The sequence below is a fragment of the Portunus trituberculatus genome, chromosome 48 (genome assembly GCF_017591435.1).
Source record: "Portunus trituberculatus isolate SZX2019 chromosome 48, ASM1759143v1, whole genome shotgun sequence".
NCBI lineage: Eukaryota > Metazoa > Arthropoda > Malacostraca > Decapoda > Portunidae > Portunus > Portunus trituberculatus.
Window position 1 is genome coordinate 10,822,660 of NC_059302.1, and position 19,660 is coordinate 10,842,319.

The following is a 19,660-nucleotide window of genomic DNA, read 5'->3' on the forward strand; positions in this document are numbered from 1 at the left end:
TTGCTTTATTACTGGGCTCCAGATGCATTAGTGTTTTTTTTTTTTTTATTTACTATATTGACATTTTTGAGAATGAGGTCAATGTTATACAATGAAACTGCATCATAATTAGTACATTCAGGACTTAATATCCTTTATAGCAACTGATGTCTGTATATTAATAGCAGAAGTACCTACTTTCTCTTCTCTGTCTGGGACCTAAGGGCTCAGGGAGTAGTGTAAATGACTGTGAATGTGAAAGTTATGTGCCTTGTTTTGGCTACCCAGCCTTTTTGGGAGAGAGCTTTGGTATATGCATGTATATATATATATATATATATATATATATATATATATATATATATATATATATATATATATATATATATATATATAATAGGTATTGCACTTTCCTATATGTATTATGCCATTAAAGTACACATTCATAATGTTGTTCCAAGTATGACACCATAGTGAGAGGAATTCAGTACAAGAATTAGACTATTTTCTAGCTTCAGCTCACCCCCTCTTAACTCCAGATTAATATGTATTTTCCTGTGCAGGCCACTCGGATGAAGACACTGGAGAGGCCCTATTGTTCCACCCCAACTGTGGTACCTATGCTCAAGTGATTAACAACGGCCGCACAGCCCACCGGCCAAAGTATGGTTGTTGGCTGGTTCTTGCTTACTTGCTGATCCTCCTTATTCTTGTTTTTCACTAACCCTCCTCACTCCCAGGTCACCTCTAAATGTTCAGACCTCAGTTGTGCCTTTGATGGTTTAACTATACTGAAAATTACTTTTATTTTGTTGCTCATAACAGGAAAAGCCTCCAGTCTTCAGTATCTTGGTGTTAGATAGTTTTAGATATGTGTATGCTGTATTTGATACTTTTAAGTATTAAGCACTTGGACTTTGCCAGATTTGTGTTACTACATCCATATGATACACTGTAAGTCTTTTTTATTTTAATTCTTTAATTCTGTGACTGACAACTCTGATGTGTGACTTTTAGTGCTGCTGATGATTTTAACAATGGAGTTGTCCTGACGCGCCGTCACCTCAAGCCCAACGAGATGTTTGAGGTTCGACTTGACCGGTGTGTAGACAAGTGGGCTGGCTCCTTGGAGATTGGTGTGACCACCCACCCACCCACTGATCTGGAGTACCCCTCCACCATGACCAATGTGAGGTCAGTGCTGTGCAGGGAACACTCAGGAAAACCATGTTGGATTGTTCTATCTTTAATGCAGATATTGTGTTGTTTAGACATAGATTATCTGTCAGCTTTTTTCTTGATAGTTTTGATACTGTTGTTGATAAAGAAGTCATCTTACAATCCAGTGATAAATGTTTGAATTGTTATTTATAGCTTTTTACATTTTTATTGCAATTTTCTTTTATCATATTTTTATTATTGTTATTATTATTATTATTATTATTATTATTATTATTATTATTATTATTTATTTATTTATTTATATATTTTTTTTGTTTTTGTTTTTTTGTACTGTGAGTTTTTTTTAGTTTATTATGATCTTGTTGTCTAATTTGGTTCATTAGGGAGTTAAGATAAATTTATGGATGAGGATGGTAGGTGGAAGTAGATAGATACATTTCATACAGGGACTGCCATGTGTAGGCCTGATGGCTTCCTGCATCTCCCCATATTGTATGTTTTGCTTCACCTGTATGTTTGGACAGATCTGGCACGTGGATGATGACCGGCAATGGTGTGATGCACAATGGCACAACCATCATTGATGACTATGGGCAGAACCTGGACAGACTGAAGGTGAGATATGCACCTCTCCTCTGCTCTTTTGTGGTATTAATCTTGCAGGCTCTTATTATGCCACCTATTTAGACAGTCCATTGCAGGAGATAAGTTTGAGATGGACTTAGTATATGAGTGGCATAGAGGCTCTTGTATTTATCTTGCTGTCTCTTATAATATATCAGCTATTTAAAGCCTGTTACAAGAGATAAGTATGAGTTGAACTTGGACAATGTGTAAGTGACATACTAGCCCAGATAATGTGCTTTCAAACTATCTGTCATTAGTATTCCTGCTTTGGAACTAGCTTGATGCTGATTAGAGGTTACATTTTGGCACATGAACATTGCCACTTCTAAACCTTGGCTCCTGCACAGGTTGGGGATCGTGTGGGTGTTTTGCGGAAGGACAACGGCAATCTGCACTTCTTTGTGAATGGGGTGGACCAGGGGCAGGCTGCCAGCAATGTGCCTGAGAATATATTTGGTGTTGTGGACCTGTATGGTCAGGCAGCACAAGCAACTGTGGTGCAGCACACTGACCATTGCTCCTCGGATGTCCTCCCTTCCAGTGTTTCCAGCTCCACTATTTACAGGTGTGTTATCAAATGCTATGTATCTGTACAGTGGTGCCTCGCAATAATGGGCCTTGCAGTAATGGATTTCATTCAATAACGGACTGGTCAGACATTAACCAACATTTTTGGGGCCATTATGACATTTTTTTTCCTAAGAATCCATAGTTCCTGAGTGGCTGCACGGACAAATACACATATGACACAATAAACAAGCCAATAAAGATACCACTGTAACTCATTTTGTTCATCTATGATTTCCAAAACTTGTAATGATATGGAGAGTAGCAACTGCTTGCCTGTGTGGGGTCATTGAATTGACACATGGTGATTTGCGGTCCTGGACTGATTGAGCCCATGGCTTACCGAAGTGAAATGCTAGCTATGCATTTGTTTGAATGTTGTTGGATGAGTGAGGATAATGAAACTGCCACACTGAGAGAGAGAGAGAGAGAGAGAGAGGCCTGATGGTGTGAATTGCTAGATATGCATTTCTATTTGAATGTTGTTGGGCAAGTGAGGATAATGAAACTTCCACAGTCAGAGAGAGAGAGAGAGAGAGAGAGAGCACTGTGGTTGAAGTGCAGACAACACTCTAAAACTAAAACATTCTAATCACTGGATTTTTGTTTTCATTTACTGGTCTATAATTATTTAATTTTTTCCTTCTTTTGACTGAGGGCAATTTAGTGTGAAATGGACAAGGTTTTCTTCTTTCTCTCTCTCTCTCTCTCTCTCTCTCTCTCTCTCTCTCTCTCTCTCTCTCTCTCTCTCTCTCTTTCCTAGAAGTACTTGTTCACATTGCAGGTTACTGCCTTAGATTGGCTGTGAGAGTGGCCATATGGTGAGTTTGCAGCAGGGCAATACTCTATAGGAAAACTGCATAAGGCATGAGTCTGTGAGGTATTGGGCCCGGCACTTGGCATGGTCACACCTCTCTGCTAAGATGCCATGTTCAGGATAGGGGAACACTTTTCTATAGAGAACACACCTTAGTTTTTACCTCAACGGCAATGTGGAAAAAAAAATTACAAAGATTTTGGAAGTAATTTTGGAAACACACTAATTTTTGTAGAAAACAGGGAGAGAAAGAAAGACAGAGACAGAGGGTAAGGAGGTGGAACGGCATTACAGAAAGAATTAAAGCCTGCGATGTGTGGAGAAGTGGCAGTAGTGTGGAGGTAGTCTACTCTGACTCTGACATTCCCTTGTTTTCCACCCATCCTTTTTCATTGGAGCAATGCCCTTCAGGCAGTCATTAAATGCTTGTTAAAGATGCCACTGGACCACATGGGAATCGGCCATTACAACAAACGGGAAGCTGTTTCTTTAATTCATCTATTTTTGGTAAGACAAATCTTTATTATTGTACACTTCTTAAACAATAATTAACTTTTTCATTTCAGCATTGATTGTAGAATAAGACAGATTAAGTTATCAAAATAATTTTTTTAGTTACTAAAAGGGAATAAACTACCAAAAAAGGGAAAGGGGTGTTTAAGGGTCTCATTTACAAACCGCTCTCAGTAACGGACAATTTGTGATAACAGACAACCCCTAACCCCTGAAGTATCCATTATTGCAAGGAACCATCGTATTTGGCTTGCACTGTATTAGTATTAAGTGAATGAGTTGATTGACAAGTGAATGGATGAATGAGTATCAGTGTATGTGTGTGTATACATATGCTTCTATTGTTTAAGTCAAACCAGGATGAACCTGTTTGACCCATTTTAATACAACGATGCCTGGATAGGTGCCATAATGCACCAGTAGCATATACGATGATGCCTGCATAGGCATCATCATATTTACATTGTTTTAGTGGTTGCTGTATGATCTTGTATTCTGTCTTGGTCCCAGGTAAAGACTGTGTATAGTGTCCTTAGGTTCAATTCCTCCATCTATCAATTTGACATAACCTTCCAAACAACTATACCCTCTTCTTCAATGACACTCAACTGTCCCCCTCTTCTACACTGAATATCCTTGATCTGTCCTTTACTTATAATCTAAATTGGAAGCTTCATATTTAATCTCTTGCTAAAACAGCTTTTGTGAAGTTAGGCATTCTGAGGCATCTCTGCCAGTTTTTCTCACCCCTCTAATTGCTAACTCTGTACAAGGGCCTTATATGCCCATGCATAGAATACTTTTCACAAGTATGGGGGTTCCATTCACACAGTTTTATTAAACAGAATGGAATAAAAGGCATTTCATCTTATCAAATCCTTTCTTCTGACTGACTGTCTTCAGCCTCTTTCTCACCACCAGAATGTTGCCTCTCTGGCTATCTTTTATCACCATCTTTATACTGACTGCTCTTCTGATTTTGCTAACTGCATTCCTCCCGTCCTCCTGCAGCCTCACTGCACAAGGCTTTCTTCTTCCTTTCACCTCTACTCTGTCTAACTCTCTAATGCAAGAGTTAACTAGTACTCTCAATCATTCATACCTTTCTCTGGTAAACTCTCTCTGGTACAGCACATTATGTGCTGTAACAACTTTATCACTCAATACATTCCACTTTTCCACCATTCTATGTGGAAAACGGTATTTTCCAATATCTTTCACACATTGCCTCATCCTAATCTTCTTTACATATCCTCTTGTCCTTCCAGGTTCTTCTGTCACCACACCAGGTCTTCCTTGTCTATCTTTTCAATGCCATTTACTATTTTATACATTTGTTATTAGGTCTCCTTGCTCCCATCTATTTTGTAAGGCTGGCTATCCCATTTCCTTCAGTCGTTCTTCATATGTTAGGTCCTTTAGTTCCAGAACCATTTTTGTAGCTATCTTCTGTATCCGTTCTAATCTTATATCTCTTTTCAAGCTCAGTGACCACACCACTGCTGCATATTTTAACGTTCAACATATCACGCTCATTATAATTTTTTTCATCTTATCTTTGTCCGTGAATTGAAATGCCACTCTAATGGTGTGTGTGTGTGTGTGTGTGTGTGTGTGTGTGTGTGTGTGTGTGTGTGTGTGTGTGTATTTACCTAGTTGTAGTTTTACAGGGCCTGGGCTTTACGCTCATGTGACCCCGTCTCTATATCTACACTTATCCAATTTTTCTTTAAAGCTATGCTCTATTTATTACTGCTATGGTAGACAGCTACTGTTCTTCTCCTAAACCTATTGATAGTGGTGTTCCTCAGGGTTCTGTCCTGTCACCCACTCTCTTTCTTTTATTCATTAATGACCTTCTTAACCAAACTTCTTGCCCTATCCACTCCTACGCTGATGATACCACCCTACATCTTTCCACGTTCTTTCAGAGACGTCCAACCCCTCAGGAAATCAACAGATTACGCGGGGACGCCACGGAACGCCTGACTTCCGATCTTTCAAAGATTTCCGATTGGGGCAGAGAAAATCTAGTAGTTTTCAATGCCTCAAAAACTCAATTCCTCCATCTATCAACTCGACACAACCTTCCAGACAACTATCCCCTCTTCTTCAATGACACTCAACTGTCTCCCTCTCCCACAATGAATATCCTCGGTCTGTCCTTTGCTCATAATCTTAACTGGAAACTTCACATCTCATCTCTTGTTAAAACAGCTTCTATGAAATTAGGTGTTCTGAGGTGTCTCCGGCAGTTTTTCTCACCACTCCAACTGCTTACTCTGTATAAGGGCCTTATCCGTCCCTGTATGGAGTACTCTTCGCATGTTTGGGGGGGTTCCAGTCACACAGCTTTGCTTGATAGGGTGGAATCGAAAGCTCTTCGTCTCATCAACTCCCCTCCTCTGACTAACTGTCTTCAGTCTTTCTCACCGCCGAAATGTTGCTTCCCTTTCTATATTTTATCGCTATTTTCATGGTAACTGTTCTACTGATCTTGCTAACTGCATGCCTCCCCTCCTCCTGTGGCCACGCTGCACAAGGCTTTCTTCTTCCTCTCATCCCTATTCTGTCCAACTCTCTAATGCAAGAGTTAACCAGTACGCTCAATCATTCATCCCTTTCACTGGTAAACTCTGGAACTCCTTCCCTGCATCTGTATTTCCAAATTCCTACAATTTGTCTTCTTTTAAGAGGGAGGTATCGAGGCATTTGCTCCCCTAATTCTGGCTGACGGTTTTGGCACTTTTTGAAGTCTTTGGAGAGCCAGCGCTCAAGTAGGCCTTTTTCTAACTTTCTTTTTTTTTTTTTGCCCTTGGCTGGCCCTCTTCCCTACGTAAAAAAAAAAAAAAAAAAAACTCTTTGCTGACACCACTTACTCACTCAAAGTGTTCCAAGTCTCAACACATCTTTGCAGGAAACTATATTTTTTAACATATCTCAGACATTTTCCCTTCCTCAGTTTTTTACTCTGCGATCTTGTGCTTCTAATGTCATATTCTTCTCTCAGGATTAGTTTCTCATTATCCACTTGATCCATTCCGTTAATCAGTTTATAAACTTGTATCAGATCCCCTCTCTCCCTTCTCTGTTCCAGGGTTGGTAGATCCATAGCCTTTAGTCTCTCCTCATATGTCATCCTTTCAAATTCTGGGACCATTCTTGTAGCCATTTTTTGTAGTCTCTCCAACTTCCTTATGTGTTTCTTTTTATGGGGGGTCCACACAACTCTTGCATATTCCAATCTGGTTCTTATTATAGTACTTATCAATTTCTTCATCATTTCTTTGTCCATGTAGTGAAATGCTAATCCAATATTCCTTAGCAAATTATATGTCTCTGAAAATTTTGTCAATATGGCTTACCGGTTGATTGTTTTCTTTCATTGTCACTCCCTTTTTCTAGTTCTACTCCATCTCCCATCTTATAGATTCCCACTGGTCGTCTCACTCTTTCCTATTTCCATGACATGGCTTTTGTCCACATTGAATTCCATCTCCCATTTTTTACTCCATTTCCAGATCTTGTTTAAGTCTTCCTGCAGTATTTCACAATCCTCTTTTTTGCTTTATAACTCTGCACAGTTTTGCATCGTCCGCAAACAGATTTATGTAGCTGTTCATATGTGTGTGTGTGTGTGTGTGTGTGTGTGTGTGTGTGTGTGTGTGTGTGTGTGTGTGTGTGTGTGTGTGTGTGTGTGTGTGTGTATTCACCTAGTTGTATTCACCTAGTTGTAATTTTTACAGGGCCTGGGTATCATACTCGTGTGGCTCTGTCTCCATATCTACACACATCCAATTTTCCTTTAAAACTATGCACACTCCTCGCTGACACCACCTCCTCACTCAAACCATTCCACACCTCCACACATCTTTGTGGGAAACTATATTTCTTCACATCCTTCAAGCATATTCCCTTGGCTATCTTTTTACTATGCGATCTCGTAGTTCTATTTAAGTTTTCCTCTCTCAACATCATTTGCTCATTATCCACTTCATCCAGTCCGTTCAACAGTTTATAAACCTGTATTAAATCTCCTCTTTCTCTTCTTTGTTCCAAGGTAAGCAAATTCATTTCTTTTAATCTCTCCTCATAGGTCATTTCTGCCAATTCCGGAACCATTTTTGTTGCCATTCTCTGCAATCTCTCCAACTTCCTTATATGCTTCTTTTTATAAGGGGACCAAACCACTCCAGCATATTCCAATCTTGGTCTAATTACCGTACTAATTAATTTCTTCATCATATCTTTATCCATATCAAATTATACGTTTCTCCAAACATCTTATCAATATGAGCCTCAAACTGCCCATGGTCTTGTATTATCACTCCCAAATCCTTTTCCTTTTCCACCTTTTTCAACACTACTTCTTCACCCATCTTATATGACCCTCTTGGCCGTCTTCCACTCTTCCCCATCTCCATCACATGACTTTTGCTCAGATTAAATTCCATTTCCACCTCTTGCTCCACTCCCAAATCTTATCCAGATCTGCCTGTAAAATTTCACAATCTTCTTCACTCTTCACACACCTACACAACTTCGCATCATCCGCAAACAAATTAATATAACTGTTTACTCCTCTGGCATGTCATTAATATATACAAGGAAAAGTATTGGTGCCAGCACTGAGCCTTGTGGGACTCCACTCTCCACCACCAACCAGTCCGACTTTGCATCCCTTATTACCGTTCTCATCTCCTCCATCTCAAGTAGTTTTCCATCCACTTTAACACTTTTCCTTTCAGTCCTCCATAAATCTCTAATTTCCATAGCAGTCTCATGTGAGGTACCTTGTCAAAAGCTTTCTTTAAATCCAAATATACACAGTCCATCCATCCTCTCTCTCTTGTATTTTGTCAACCACTCTTGAATAAAAGCTCAGTAGATTTGTTACACATGACCTCCCTTTCCTAAAGCCAAATTGATGATCCGATAATAACTTATGATCCTCCAGGAACCGTATCCAATATTTCTTTATCACCCTCTCACAAATCTTACCGACCACACTTGTTAGAGACACAGGTCTATAGTTAAGAGGCTCTTCCTTACTGCCTCCCTTATAAATGGGCACCACTTCAGCTCTTTTCCACTCTACTGGTACTTCCCTGTTTCTAATGAGCACCTTATAATATCATATAATGGATCAATCAATTCTTCTCTACATTCCTTCAATAATTTTCCTGAAACTTCGTCTGGTCCCATCGCTTTATCATCTTTAAGTTCCTCCAACATTTTATATAACTCCTTTTAGGTATCTTAATGTCATCCATGTGCACATTTCCTTGTACATTCTGAGGCTTTACAAACATTGTTTCTTTAGTAAATACTTGTTGAAACCTATTATTTAGCAATTCCGCTATATTCTTAGGGTCATCTACTATCCCTTGCTCTCCTTTTAATCTTTCAATGGACTCTCTTTTTTTAAGTTTACCATTTATGAACCTGTAAAACAATTTTGGATGTTCCTTACTCTTGTCTACAATATCTTTTTCAAATTTTCTTTCTTCCTCCTCCTTACCCTCACATACTCATTTCTCGCCACTCTATAATTCTCCTTATTTAGTATATTCCTGCTCTTTTCCATCTTTTCCAAGCCACATCTCTTTTCCTTAGCCTTAACACAAGTTGCATTAAACCAATCCTTTCTTCCTTCCTCTCTCGGTTTATACTTTGGTACAAATTTCATAACTCCTTCTTTATAATATTTCATAAAAATCTCATATTTTTTTGCACTTCTCTGATTTGTAACATCTCCCAATCTAATTTTCTGAAATAATTTTTCAAACTTTCTGTGTCCATCTTTCTATAATTCAATCTACCACTCCTGTATGTCTCATCTTTCCTTCGCTGTGTTGTTGCTATCTGCATTTCCATAACCACATGATCACTCTTCCCAAAGGACATTTGTATTGTATATCTCCACATAGGTACACTTCTCTTGTTAACACCAAATCCAGTCTAGCCGGTTCATCATCTCCTCTATATCTAGTATTTTCTTTCACCCTCTGTTCCATCATATTTTCCATCATTAGATTAAGAAATCTCTCTCCCATGCTTCCTCTCCAACACCACTTACTAGATTTTCCCAATCCACCTCCTTACAATTAAAATCTCCTACTAGTATCACCTTTCTTTTCCAGATAATACACTTTCCAAACTCTGTAAAGTATCCTTGATCATATTGTCGTATTCCTTAATGTCCAAGAATTTGTTTTAGGAGGTACATAGGTCACCATGATTATTAATTCTTTTCCATCACTTTTATCCTTATGCTTATCACTTCTGCGTTGTTCTTCCCATACCAAACCTTATCCACATTTATTTATTTCTTCGTCATAATCATAACTCCTCCTCCACCTTTACTCTCTATCCTTTCTCCATATATTATATTTATTATCCAAATTTACCTTTGTTTTTCATGTAATTTTGTCTCAGTCAAACACACTATATCAGGCTTCTCCACCATCATATAGTCTTGCAATTCCAATCTACTTGACAGTATCCCATCTATATTAGTATACATTACGGTCCACCCACTGCTCCTCTAGGGGTTCCTCCGCATTCCTTCTTTCCACATACCACTTTCTGACTCTCTCCTATAACTCTCCAAAAACTTTTCTTTTTCCTCTTCAGACCGCTCATCATTTTTCCTTCTCGCCTCTTCCAACAATTCCTTATATCTTCTCCTCTCTTCCTCATTTCTATTTTTCTCACAAACACCTCTTTACAACCTTCTATCTCTCTTAACTTTGATGTTCTATATAGGATATCCTCCGCAGATTGTTGTGACTTCAGTACTACTTTAATCGGTCTCACTCCTCCTTATACGGACCCAGTCTATGGATCTCTTCCACTTCTTCTTGTAGGTCTTTTTTTCATCATCATTTAGATTTTTGAACAGATCTCTTACCGTTTTTAATTCTTCCTTAATTCTCTTAGGCTTATATGTTATATTTTGTTCTTTCATCCCAAATATTAACACACTCTTCTTCTTTTCTGCTATTTCTCTTATCAATGTTTCCTTATTCTTCATAACATTAACCAGTTCCTTGGACCTTTCTTTTTTGTCTTCCTTCAACTGATCTTTAATTATTTCTTGTAATCCAACCATCTCTGCTTCCTCGACTCAGTCCATTGTGTTTTCTTCAGTTCCCATTCCCTTTCAAACCTTTCATTCTGCTCACTGATCATTTCCTTAAAGTCATCTTTCTCCTTTACTACTCTCTCCATTTTCTCCTCCAACCGTCTCTTGTATTTTTCAACCTCCACTCTCAAGTGTGCATTCTCATCCACCAATCGTTTTTCATTTTCCTCCAGTCTCTTAACTCTTTCCTTCAAAGCCTTGCAGAATTCTCTATCCTGCTCCTCCTCACTCCTCTGAACTTTTAATTCCTTCACCAACTCCTCAAATCTCTTCTCCAACATTACCAATCTACCTTGCATTGTTGCCCTGTTGAAGATGGACTCATGTTTTGACTGGCCACTTTGGTTTGCTCCTGGGCCTCATCATATTTTGAATTTGGTAACTTATTTCTTACCGGTCTATCCATTTTATTTCACTCTTCCTGGGAGCATGTGGGTGTGTGGTGGTCACTGGGGCCAGGCCTGGTAGCTACGTGTGTGTGGTGGGATGCGTTGGCTGTTATGGCTGGCCTTTGTGTGGTTCCCACTCTGTCGTTTGGAGTGTGGAGGTTCTCACACCTCCAATCACTCTTATGTACACGCCACCAGGCCACGTCACTCTGTACACTCGCTCACTCGCTCTGGTCGCCCTTCAATACAAATAACATTCTCCTCATGCACATTGCTTAGCGTGTGGAGTGTTAGTTAGATGCCACTCTGAGCAGGAGGCACGTCCGCATGCCATGGAGAGTGTGTGTGTGTGTGTGTGTGTGTGTGTGTGTGTGTGTGTGTGTGTGTGTGTGTGTGTGTTTACCTAGTTGTGTTTACCTAGTTGTATTAGTACAGGGTTTGAGCTGGGCTCATAGTGTCCTGTCTCCATTTATCTAATTTTTCCCTAGAGTTATGCACATTATGTGCTGTAACAACTTCATTATTCAATGCATTCCACTTTTCCACCATTTTGTGTGGAAAACTGTATTTTCCAATATCCTTCACACACTGCTTCATCCTGATCTTCTTTACATGTCCTCTTGTCCTTCTATCTTCTTGTGTAACCAGCACCAGGTCTTCCTTGTCTATCTTTTCAATGCCATTGACTATCTTGTACGGTGTTATTAGGTCTCCTTGTTCTCATCTACTTATCTTGAAAGGTTGGTAATCTCATTTCCTTTAATCATTTTTCATGTGTTAGGTCCTTTAATTCCAGCATCATCTTTGTAGCAATCTTCTGTATCCTTTCTAATCTTCTTATATCTATTTTAGAGCTAAGAGACCACACCACTGCTGCATACTCCAGCTTTGGACGTATCATGCTTGTGATGATTTTTTTCATCATATCTTTATCCATGTATGAAAATGCCACTCTTATATTAGTCAACATTTTAAACATTTTATATGCTAATCCAAATATCTTGCTTATGTGTTTTTGGGGGCTTGGATTTTCCTGTATAATCACTCTTAGATCTTTTTTGTCTTTAGTCTTCATTATTTGTTCCTCTCCCATCAAATAATTCCATACTGGTCTTCTTTTGCTCTTTCCTAGTTCTGTGTGTGTGTGTGTGTGTGTGTGTGTGTATTCATCTAATTGTATTCACCTAGTTGTAATTTTACAGGGCCTGGGTATCATACTCGTGTGGCCCCGTCTCCATATCTACACACATCCAACTTTCCTTTAAAACTATGCACACTCCTCGCTGACACCACCTCCTCACTCAAACTATTCCACACCACACATCTTTGTGGGAAACTATATTTCTTCACATCCTTCAAGCATATTCCCTTGGCTATCTTTTTACTATGCGATCTTGTAGTTCTATTTAAGTTTTCCTCTCTCAACATCATTTGCTCATTATCCACTTCATCCAGTCCGTTCAACAGTTTATAAACCTGTATTAAATCTCCTCTTTCTCTTCTTTGTTCCAAGGTAAGCAAATTCATTTCTTTTAATCTCTCCTCATAGGTCATTTCTGCCAATTCCGGAACCATTTTTGTTGCCATTCTCTGCAATCTCTCCAACTTCCTTATATGCTTCTTTTATAAGGGGACCAAACCACTCCAGCATATTCCAATCTTGGTCTAATTACCGTACTAATTAATTTCTTCATCATATCTTTATCCATATAATGAAAGGCTAATCCAATATTTTTATCAAATTATACGTTTCTCCAAACATCTTATCAATATGAGCCTCAAACTGCCCATGGTCTTGTATTATCACTCCCAAATCCTTTTCCTTTTCCACCTTTTTCAACACTACTCCTTCACCCATCTTATATGACCCTCTTGGCCGTCTTCCACTCTTCCCCATCTCCATCACATGACTTTTGCTCAGATTAAATTCCATTTCCCACCTCTTGCTCCACTCCCAAATCTTATCCAGATCTGCCTGTAAAATTTCACAATCTTCTTCACTCTTCACACACCTACACAACTTCGCATCATCCGCAAACAAATTAATATAACTGTTTACTCCTCTGGCATGTCATTAATATATACAAGGAAAAGTATTGGTGCCAGCACTGAGCCTTGTGGGACTCCACTCTCCACCACCAACCAGTCCGACTTTGCATCCCTTATTACCGTTCTCATCTCCCTCCATCTCAAGTAGTTTTCCATCCACTTTAACACTTTTCCTTTCAGTCCTCCATAAATCTCTAATTTTCATAGCAGTCTCATGTGAGGTACCTTGTCAAAAGCTTTCTTTAAATCCAAATATACACAGTCCATCCATCCCTCTCTCTCTTGTATTTTGTCAACCACTCTTGAATAAAAGCTCAGTAGATTTGTTACACATGACCTCCCTTTCCTAAAGCCAAATTGATGATCCAATAATAACTTATGATCCTCCAGGAACCGTATCCAATATTTCTTTATCACCCTCTCACAAATCTTACCGACCACACTTGTTAGAGACACAGGTCTATAGTTAAGAGGCTCTTCCTTACTGCCTCCCTTATAAATGGGCACCACTTCAGCTCTTTTCCACTCTACTGGTACTTCCCTGTTTCTAATGAGCACCTTATAATATCATATAATGGATCAATCAATTCTTCTCTACATTCCTTCAATAATTTTCTTGAAACTTCATCTGGTCCCATCGCTTTATCATCTTTAAGTTCCTCCAACATTTTATATAACTCCTTTTTTAGGTATCTTAATGTCATCCATGTGCACATTTCCTTGTACATTCTGAGGCTTTACAAACATTGTTTCTTTAGTAAATACTTGTTGAAACCTATTATTTAGCAATTCCATGATATTCTTAGGGTCATCTACTATCCCTTGCTCTCCTTTTAATCTTTCAATGGATTCTCTCTTTTTAAGTTTACCATTTATGAACCTGTAAAACAATTTTGGATGTTCCTTACTCTTGTCTACAATATCTTTTTCAAATTTTCTTTCTTCCTTCCTCCTTACCCTCACATACTCATTTCTCGCCACTCTATAATTCTCCTTATTTAGTATATTCCTGCTCTTTTTCCATCTTTTCCAAGCCACATCTCTTTTCTTTAGCCTTAACACAAGTTGCATTAAACCAATCCTTTCTTCCTTCCTCTCTCGGTTTATACTTTGGTACAAATTTCATAACTCCTTCTTTATAATATTTCATAGAAATCTCATATTTTTTTTGCACTTCTCTGATTTGTAACATCTCCCAATCTAATGTTCTGAAATAATTTTTCAAACTTTCTGTGTCCATCTTTCTATAATTCAATCTACCACTTGTGTATGTCTCATCTTTCCTTTGCTGTGTTATTGCCATCTGCATTTCCATAACCACATGATCACTCTTCCCCAATGGACATTTGTATTGTATATCCCCACATAGGTACACTTCTCGTGTTAACACCAAATCCAGTCTAGCCAGTTCATCATCTCTATATCTAGTATTTTCTTTCATCCTCTGTTCCATCAAATTTTCCATCATTAGATTAAGGAATCTCTCTCCCCATGCTTCCTCTCCAACACCACTTACTAGATTTTTCCAATCCACCTCCTTACAATAATTAAAATCTCCTACTAGTATCACCTTTCTTTTTCCAGTTAATACACTTTCCAAACTCTGTAAAGTATCCTTGATCATATTGTTGTATTCCCTTAATGTCCAAGAATTTGTTTTAGGAGGTACATAGGTCACCATGATTATTAATTCTTTTCCATCATTTTTTAACCTTATGCTTATCACTTCTGCGTTGTTCTTCCCATACCAAACCTTATCCACATTTATCTCCTTCTTTGTCATAATCATAACTCCTCCTCCACCTTTACCCTCTCTATCCTTTCTCCATATATTATATTTATTATCCAAATTTACCTTTGTTTTTCATGTAATTTTGTCTCAGTCAAACACACTATATCAGGCTTCTCCACCATCATATAGTCTTGCAATTCCAATCTACTTGACAGTATCCCATCTATATTAGTATACATTACGGTCCACCCACTGCTCCTCTAGGGTTCTTCCGCATTCCTTCTCTCCACATACCACTTTCTGACTCTCTCTCCTATAACTCTCCAAAAAAACTTTTCTTTTTCCTCTTCAGACTGTTCATCATTTTTCCTTCTCGCCTCTTCCAAGAATTCCTTATATCTTCTCCTCTCTTCCTCATTTCTATTTTTCACACACCTCTTTACAACCTTCTATCTCTCTTAATTTTGATGTTCTATATAAGATGTCCTCTGTAGATTGTTGTGACTTCAGTACTACTTTAACCGGTCTCCTTACTCCCTCCTTATACGGACCCAGTCTATGGATCTCTTCCACTTCTTCTTGTAGGTCTTTTTTTTCCTCATCATTTAGATTTTTGAACAGATCTCTTACCGCTTTTAATTCTTCCTTAATTCTCTTAGGCTTATATGTTATATTTTGTTCTTTCATCCCAAATATTAACACACTCTTCTTCTTTTCTGCTATTTCTCTTATCAATGTTTCCTTATTCTTCATAACATTAACCAGTTCCTTGGACCTTTCTTTTTTGTCTTCCTTAAACTGATCTTTAATTATTTCTTGTAATCCACCCATCTCTGCTTCCCTCGACTTAGTCCATTGCGTTTTCTTCAGTTCCCACTCCCTTTCAAACCTTTCATTCTGCTCACTGATCATTTCCTTAAAGTCATCTTTCTCCTTTACTACTCCCTCCATTTTCTCCTCCAACCGTCTCTTGTATTTTTCAACCTCCAGTCTCAAGTGGGCATTCTCATCCACCAATCGTTTTTCATTTTCCTCCAGTCTCTTAACTCTTTCCTTCATAGCCTTGCAGAATTCTCTATCCTGCTCCTCCTCACTTCTCTGAACTTTTAATTCCTTCACCAACTCCTCAAATCTCTTCTCCAACATTACCAATCTACCCTGCATTGTTGCTCCTGTTGAAGATGGACTCATGTTTTGACTGGCCACTTTCGGTTTTGCTCCCTGGGCCTCATCGGCATATTTTGAATTTGGTAACTTATTTCTTACCGGTCTATCCATTTTATTTCACTCTTCCTGGGAGCATGTGGGTGTGTGGTGGTGTGCACTGGGGGTCAGGCCTGGTAGCTACGTGTGTGTGGTGGGATGCGTTGGCGGCTGTTATGGCTGGCCTTTGTGTGGTTCCCACTCTGTCGTTTGGAGTGCGGAGATTCCCACACCTCCGATCACTCTTATGTACACGCCACCAGGCTGTGTGTGTGTGTGTGTGTGTGTGTGTGTGTGTGTGTGTGTGTGTGTGTGTGTGTGTATTTACCTAGTTGTATTGTAGAAGGTTGGAGCGGGGCTCTTAGTGTCATGTCTCCATGTCTCCATTTATCTAATTTTTCCTTAAAGTTATGCACATTATGTACTGTAACAACTTCATTATCCAGTGCATTCCACTTTTCCACCTTTCTGTGTGGAAAACTGTATTTTCCAATATCCTTCACACACTGCTTCATCCTGATCTTTTCATGTCCTCTTGTCCTTCCATCTTCTTCTGACAACAGCATCAGGTCTTCTTTGTCTATCTTTTCAATGCCATTGACTATCTTGTACATTGTTATTAGGTCCCCACATTCTCTTCTATCTTGTGTAAGGTTGGCATTCCCATTTCCTTCAGTTGTTCTTCATATGTTAGGTCCTTTAATTCTGGCACCATCTTTGTAGCAATCTTCTGTATCATTCCAATTTTCTTATATCCTATTTTGAGCTTGGAGCCCACACCACTGATGCATACTTCAGCCTTGGACGTATCATGCTTGTGATGATATTTTCATGATATCTTTGTCCATGTATTGAAATGCCACTCTTATATTAGTCAACATTTTATGTGATAATCCAAATATCTTGCTTATGTGTTTTCCGGGGCTTATATTTTCCTGTATGATCACTCCTAGATCGTTTTCCTCTTTAGTCTTCATTATTTGTTCCTCTAACATCAAATAGTTCCATACCGGTCTTCTTTTAGTCTTTCCTAGTTCCATTATGTTACATTTCTTGGCATTAAACTCCAATTTCTACTTCCTGCTCCACTCATAGATCTTGTTTATATCTTCCTGCAACATCAGACAGTTCTCTCTGGTTTTGATAACTCTTAGCAGCTTTGCATCATCAGCAAATAAATAACTGACCCTTGTGGCACTCCACTAGTTACTTTACCCAAGATGAGTATGTATCTCTGATCACAGTTCTCATTTACCTATCATTCAAATAATCTCTTGTCTATTCTAGCAAAGTTCCTCGCATTCCTCTTATATTCTCTAGTTTCCAAAGTAGTTTTCCATGAGGGACTTAATCAAAAGCCTATTTAATATCCAGGTATACTGTGTCTACCCATCCCTCTCTGTTTTCCAGTCCTGCAATAGCTCTCGAGTAGAAGCTTTATAAGTTTGATATACATGACTGCCCTGTCCTGAACCGAAATTGTCTGTTTAATATGACTTGCTCCTCTTCTAGAAATGTAACCCATTTTCTTTTATTTATTTATTTATTTATTTATTTATTTTATTTTAAATTTTTTGTGTAAGGCCTATAGCCCCTGTAGGCACACTTGAAGAGTGTATGGGAAACGCTGTTCAGCTTCCCCCCATTAGTGGTGCAGGCAATTATTTCACACAACTTCCCCAAGACAGTTGTAAGTGACACTGGTCTGTAGTTTAGTGGTTCAGTTGCCTTTCCTCCTTTAAATATTGGAATTACGTTGGGTCTCTTCCATTCTAGTTGAACTTTCCCTTAATTTATTGAACTTATAATTATTTCCCAAATTGGATCCAGTAGTTGCTCTTTACATTCTTTTAACACCCAGCCTGATACACTATCTGGCCCCATTGCTTTTCTGACATCCAACTTATCTGATAATCTTCAATATCCTTTTTTGTGCACTGCAATATCCTGTAATCCTTGGCAATCCAATGTCCTATTAGGTTCTGTGAAATCTTCTGCAGTGAACTCCATTTTGAAACTCTCATTCATTATTTCACAAATTTCCTTCTCAGTTTGGTATCTCTTCCCTTCATTAATTATTTTTCAATTGTTTCCTTGTTCTCTGTTTTGCCATTTATAAACTTGTAAAAAAAGTTTGGGTTCGTCTTTGCTTTTATTCACCACATCTTTCTCAAAATTTCTTTCTTCTCTCCTTACTCTAATGTATTAATTTCTGGCATCCTTGTACTGCCATCTGTTATAGTCATTTCTCTGTTTTATGAGTTTCTCCCATGCTTTATCATTTGCCTTTTTACCTTGTATGCATCTAGCATTGTACCAAGCAATCATTTTTTTCTTAACTATAAACAGGTACAAAATTTTTTTACTCCATTATATTTCTGTAAGAATATATCATATTTCTCTTGTACACCTAACTCTCCGTTATCGCGTGAAATTGGTGCCTAAAAAAACATACGATAGTGGAAAACACGATAACAGAAGTGAAGAATAAATAGGAAATAAATAAATTGATGCCTCAACCCAAACATTTTCCTAATAGTGATAGTGAATTAGTAATGAAATACCGCTGTATTTCATTAATAATTCTTTATCACTCAGTGCCACGGAATCGAGGTTATCCTCATGGCATGAGCGTATATGAATACTAAGATATGATATCCATTATAGCAGGCAATAGAGGAGTGTAAACAAATATCATGGGGAAAGACAACACGCCAAGCTAAAAGGGTCACAAGAAGAAGAAGAAGCGGCCGAGTCGGTGCAAGTCTCCCACTTCGTCTGTGGCTGATCTCATCTATGCTTTATTTTTTGGTATTCCATGTAAGATTTCACTTTATTGTTACGTTCACTGGTTAAACTGGTAAGATTGGCATCGGGGAGCCGGTGAACAATAACAATAAAAAAAAAACACTACAGGTTCAACTGGTGAGGAAATACAAAGGGGGCACTTTAAAAAGCTATTTTAATAACCCATAATGATATTGACACACATAGATATAACATGAAACATGAAACACAGATATATAACATGAAACACAGGAAAATGACATACACATATACATATAACACAGTAATAAATACAACAATAAAGAACCCAACTTGATACCTAACAATAATCCTAATCCTATATAGAGGCAATGTGGAAAATATGGGACGAGGTGAAGTGATACTTATGCGGTGTCGCAGTGGTGAAGTGCTGGGTGATGGTTGATCCCACGGTAAACCCAAGAGGCGTTGTTTTCACTGGTTGAGGCCTGGACCTCAACTTGCTTTTCAGAAAGCCAAGAGCTGGCTTAACACTTCCGGTTGAGTCGAATGGGGCCGCATGAATCCAACTTCGGGACAGTAGCGGGGCTTCATGAAACGGTGACGTGAAGGGAGGTGGAGAGGTGGCGAACGAGGTAACAAGCGGTGGAGGTGATGGTAGTGGAGTACAGGCAACCCCGTTTAACGAA

The 19,660-nt window shown here is 38.6% G+C and overlaps 1 protein-coding gene across 1 annotated transcript in view; it reads left to right on the plus strand.

Moving 5' to 3' along the window:
• The window catches only part of LOC123498815 (neuralized-like protein 4), a 127,262-nt gene that overhangs the window by 9,649 nt on the left and 97,953 nt on the right, over positions 1 to 19,660 (plus strand). Inside the window, exons 9-12 of the mRNA XM_045246245.1 lie at positions 543 to 642; positions 997 to 1,173; positions 1,686 to 1,776; positions 2,136 to 2,353. Of these exons, the coding sequence (XP_045102180.1) occupies positions 543 to 642; positions 997 to 1,173; positions 1,686 to 1,776; positions 2,136 to 2,353 (586 nt within the window). The remainder of the gene's footprint in view (positions 1 to 542; positions 643 to 996; positions 1,174 to 1,685; positions 1,777 to 2,135; positions 2,354 to 19,660) is intronic.